Genomic DNA, 5,280 nt, shown 5'->3' with positions numbered 1-5,280 from the left:
CATGCAAAACCCTAATGCTCGGATCTAGGCTTTCTAATTAAACATGCTTTGAATCCAAGACTTCTAATAACTATTTAGGCTAAATAACAACATTGAAACAGATCTAGAATCATACCTTTGAATTCCTTGTTGACCTTGTTGTCTTGGAGCTTCTAGAGTCACAAATGTCACTCCTCTAATGGCTTACAAACACCAATAGCAAGGAAGATGATTTAGGAGAGAGGAGAGGGGAGGAATTCGACCAGAGGTTCCTTACTTTAGGTTAAGTGTCGAATTCCATCAGCCATAGGGTCTATTTATACTTGTAGACTCCTTAAGGATTACAGATAAGTCCCTATCAGATAATCTTCTCTTAAGGCTATCCAAATCCATTCCTAAGATAATCATATGGACGATTTTAGCTATCCTAAATCCCTTAGAATTCGTCCATACCATATCCAAATGGATTTACAGTCCAAAGTTTAACTATCAAACAATTGACAGTTTATACCCCTTTATTTAATTAATCTCTTTAAGTCACCAAATTAATTCTAATTAATTCTATGACTTATATTAATCAAATAACAATATATTATTCATTATATTATTCCCATAATATATTAATAATATTTACTCTCTCTTATTAAATCATCCTATCAAGTTGCTATGGTGAAGGCAACCCAAAAAGACTATGCACAACCGGATCAAATACTTGACTAATATAGTTACAGCCTTAGACACTATTCCAACACTAATTCCCATCTAATGTAATATTATATGTTGAATTCAATGTGGAAAGCTTGATATTTGAATATTGGAACACATTACCAAGGAATGTATTAAGTATTGCAAGTTAAGGAGGTTGAATTTATATTTCTTAATAGTCCTTTTGAAAAATTGCATTTGCAGGTGCAAGAAGAAAATGACTACCTATATAAACATGAAGTTTAGCTGCTTCAAGAAGCTTTGGGACTTAGCTTGATAAGCTTATTGAAGGATAGAACACAAGCTAGTAATATACAATGTCAAGTTAGAACTTATGAAAATGTAAATTGTTGTGTGTATTATCTTTATGTATTCACTATAAATAGAAGGGTTCAATCCTTAGTGACACCCTAATATTCGAATATTTGAAATGAATAATATACTAATGTGAAATTCAATCGTCACGAAATTTCATTTATGCATCAGGTTATTGTTGTTATGTTTTGTTTTTTATGTTAATCAAGATTACACTTAAATGAGGGATGTTTGTTGGTGATTTTTATCACCGATGTGTATTTAAGTGTAATGGATTAATTTGTTGACCAAATATAATTTTGACAAATATTAAACATGTAAGGGAGGTGTGGAGTGAACATTTGTTTATGTTTGTTCAAGATTTAAAATAGATTGTCATTTAGGAGCGAAACCTCTAAACGAACGGGGGTCCGGGGTCAGCGCCCCTGGGAGCGGGGTCCAAGGGACGGCAACCCCTGGTTGGGGTCGAGTTGTGCATAAATTTTTTATTTGGGTTACATTGCTATATCAAAAATGCATAAAAATCCGATACATTTTGACCCTTATCTTAAAATCAGTTTTATTATTATTATTTTTTTTTGTGACAATTTTGTTGGTTTGGTGGCAGTTTTAAACTGTCATGTGATAATTTTCAGACAAGAAAATCATATACCCATTTTTGGTTATTTTCTGGTACACTTGAAGAACATTTTCACCAACGTTCTCTCTTTTGAGAACTTTGAATTTTATCCAATTAAGTGCTCGATTTTGTATCATCGAAATACTTCAATTTGATAGTATTTCACGACTTTCAGAGAATTCAAGTAATTCTTTTCATCCCCAGTTTCTAACACTAACATCATCAAATAGTCTAAAATATGATTGTGGTTTACATTGGTAAAATTAGTAAACATGATTATGTTTTGCTATTAGTTGTAGTCATATAGACCTGTTAAGGCATAGAGATTTTTGTGTTTTATTACACTTTAAGATAATTTATTTAATTGAAGATAAAATATATTGGATGACCTGGTGCGAAAATAAAAATAAAGGGTATAATGGTCTTTTCTTTGTTATTATCAAGTGCGACTGGATTGTTCTAGATTGCATGAAGCATCGAGACTTTGGATGGCGTGAGGAAAAAGGGAGCTGGTTTAATGGTTTGAAGGTTGGGTGCAAGAAAAGTTTTAGGGGGTATTTTGGTTTTCTTTTGGAATTTTAAAGAAGAAAGTTTTTTTTTTCAAAAAAGAGTTTGGAATAACTATTGGGTTTTTTTAATCAAGAAACAGTTTATACTGTCAAGATGTGTAAATGAATCAAGTTGTATACATATAATGTGATCCATATAAGCATACATTTAAGGCTATTTTCATAGTATCATAATTTCACATCTTCATATTAGAGCATTGTATTTTGAAAATTCTATTTTGTCTCATGTTATATATATCAAAGGAGTTGGTTCGGTGGTCTTATAAACAAAAAAAAATATTGAATTCAACAAAAAAAAAAGGCTAAAAGGATCAATTTTATAATTCAACATAAAAATTCAAAGATTCCAATAAAACAATATCTTAAAAATTCAGATCTTAAAAATTTAATGTATTTACTTTTTTATTTAAAAAAAATGTTGAAAGATTCTAATGTTGTGGACCCATCCACGCCATTCACCTCCAAACCCCATTTTATAGGAACCCGATCAAGATAACAAAGACAATATACTGATATAGAGTGTGGTTCTATTTTACGGGTCCCAACTGTAAAAATACACATACCAATAAATCTGGTATGCGTGTAAAGTATTTTATATCAATTAAATGAAGCGGATCACGTGTGAAAACAACTCAAAACAACATACAAGTCAGTGGACTGTGGATACAAAATTTAAGTGAAGCGAATTTTGTCAGAAGAAGAGAAGATATTTAGTTGGTTGGTCCCCCAGCCCTCCTCAGTCCTCACCCAAACCCAACATCTCGGCTAAACCCTCCTACCCACCTAAACCAACAAACTGACCAAACCACCCTCACCATAGCCAGATTTATTTTCAAGAGAAATTTGACATAAAATGTGTTGTTTATATACTTTAATTTGTATGTTTTATATCATTTTTTTGTGTATTTGTCTACATTTTGTCGTTTTAAGAGAGTTAGTTTAGTACATTATGTGGAACAAGTATACGAAACATTAATCAAAGAGTAAATGTATAAGATGATCATGAGAGCGACACTATGATCCAACGGTTGAGAGAAGCCATATCAAGTCTTTTTACAAGTCAATTCCAAGCTTTTGACTTACACAATCACAGCTAACCTCACCAAACCCGACCCGATTGTTTGCAAGATCAAATTCCATCCACATATTTTGTTGATGGTGATGTCCAATGATGTATGCTTCAATTCCTAACAAATCTGAATTCCCAAACGTAAAGCAATGTATGTCATCACCACCCTTGGTTACACCCGCCACTTTAAACAGGAGCTTCTGACCCGAAATAACCATTTCGGCGCCCCGAAACATCATGCTCACACTAGGTAACACGGGCAACCCGACTCGACTCCGTTCAACCCGGTAACAAAGGTCCATTGCACCTTGAAACACGAAGTTCGGATCCTCATACACCCGTAATACATTCTTAGTTTGTTTCAAGAACTCGTTTTTCAGAGCAGTGTAAACAGGTCCAAGAAGAAAAGTGAACTGGGTACCCGTATCTATCATTGTCTGACCGGCTCCGGTGTGGTCGGGTACGAATATAGATTTCGGCAAGGGTAGAACCGTACCCGCAACCTTGATTCCTTCAAGCTGAACCGTGTATGCCACCCGGTCGTAATACGGTAACGGCGTTGACATTTTAACCATGGATGTGTAAGCTAACGGCCGCCGGAGCAGAGAGATGTTATATTCTCCGAACAGTAATACGCCGGTGGAATCCTGACCCGATATGCAATACGAGAACTTTGGGAACCCAATTTGGGTCACAAAAGATAACGACCCCCGGTTCATACCCATTAGCCCGGTTGTTTTGGAATCCTCATCTTGGTTAGAGCTTGATTCCATATCCATGCAACCGAATATTACTCCGGGAAGGTCCGAATCCGTGAAGTGGAAGGTATCATAGGCGAGATTGCCGTCGACGGAAGTGGCGTCGGCGTAGGAGAGAGTAGCGTGGCAGAGTTTTTTCGGGTCGCAAGAAGCGGGGACAGTGAAGTCTCGGGTTCGGGTCATGCAAATGGGGGAGCTACAGAGAACAGGGGTGTAGGATTTGGAATGTAATGGATCGTACGACAGAGGTGTGGTTGGTGTTTTATTACAGTGAAACCATGAAAGCTCGCTGCCGGTGTCGAGGACCATGGTAACCGGCTGTGGAGGTGATCCGACGGCGAGGGTGACGGTGAGAGAAACATTATGTTGAAAAGGGAGCTTCTTTGGTGGTTGTATGTAGATGCTAGATGAAACTGATTTAATCTTGAGTGGTAAAATTGCATTTTTTGATGTAAGTGAAGATCTTGATTGAAAAAATAAACAAAAAATGAAGAACAGGTTAAAAAGAAGAAGCAGATGAACAGATGCCATGTAAGAGGTTTTAGTGTGGGTTTACCAAAGTGAAATACGAAAAAATATTGGGTTTTCTTTCTCTTTCTCTTTCGTTGTTGCTTTTCTCTCACATAGAAACACACACCGACTGTGTGTGTAATGGTAAGAAAGGACACCATACATACTATGTACTACGTGTGTGTCGATTTAAGGATTTTTAGGGCTTGTTGAGACCCTACCAAAAAGAGGTGTTTCTTGTTTTTGTAGTAGGTTGGTGTGGTCACTATTTATTTAAATTTGAAATTGCATAGAAGAAATGTACTATATGATTCAAGATTTTGGTAACAATAGTGGAAACAAAACACTTTTTCATCAAGATTTTGTGAATTGCGGTGTACAATAAGATAAAACATGAATGAATTATTATATGTAAGATAAAAACTAAGAAACAAAAATATAACTGTATTCATTAATTTTAGACTGAAGAATGCCAAAATATATTGAACCCCATTAAACTCTATTGATTATAAAAACCAAAAGTAAACACTATGTCTATCACTCGTGGTTTAGAGATAACAACATAACGAGAGTTATTCACCATATCCACTCTTACACAATATTATATATGGTTAAAAGCTATACTTAATAAATTTTATGATACTTTTAATCAAAGCCGGATAGAAATTTATAAAAAGAGAAACATATTGATACGACCAGATCTTGTCATCTTGATCAATTGTATTTCACAGTGTAAGCATTTATTTTTTTATATTT

General features: G+C 35.0%; 1 protein-coding gene across 1 annotated transcript; it reads right to left on the bottom strand.

Annotated features, from left to right (window-relative positions):
- Positions 1-3,110: 3,110 nt before the first annotated feature.
- LOC111905764 (aspartic proteinase PCS1) lies at positions 3,111-4,735 on the bottom strand. The gene has a single exon (XM_023901507.3). The coding sequence runs from the start codon at positions 4,543-4,545 to the stop codon at positions 3,241-3,243; it is 1,305 nt and encodes a 434-aa protein (XP_023757275.1). The 5' UTR covers positions 4,546-4,735; the 3' UTR covers positions 3,111-3,240.
- Between the last annotated feature and the right edge of the window lie 545 nt (positions 4,736-5,280).

The sequence above is a fragment of the Lactuca sativa genome, chromosome 2, assembly GCF_002870075.4.
Source record: "Lactuca sativa cultivar Salinas chromosome 2, Lsat_Salinas_v11, whole genome shotgun sequence".
Lineage (NCBI taxonomy): Eukaryota > Viridiplantae > Streptophyta > Magnoliopsida > Asterales > Asteraceae > Lactuca > Lactuca sativa.
The sequence above is the reverse complement of the archived record's forward strand: the minus strand, read 5'-3'. Positions and strand labels throughout refer to the sequence as shown.

What these genes read in the sequence shown, in the direction of transcription:
- LOC111905764 (XM_023901507.3), bottom strand. Translation starts at nt 4,545, where the DNA reads ATGGCATCTGTTCATCTGCTTCTTCTTTTTAACCTGTTCTTCATTTTT.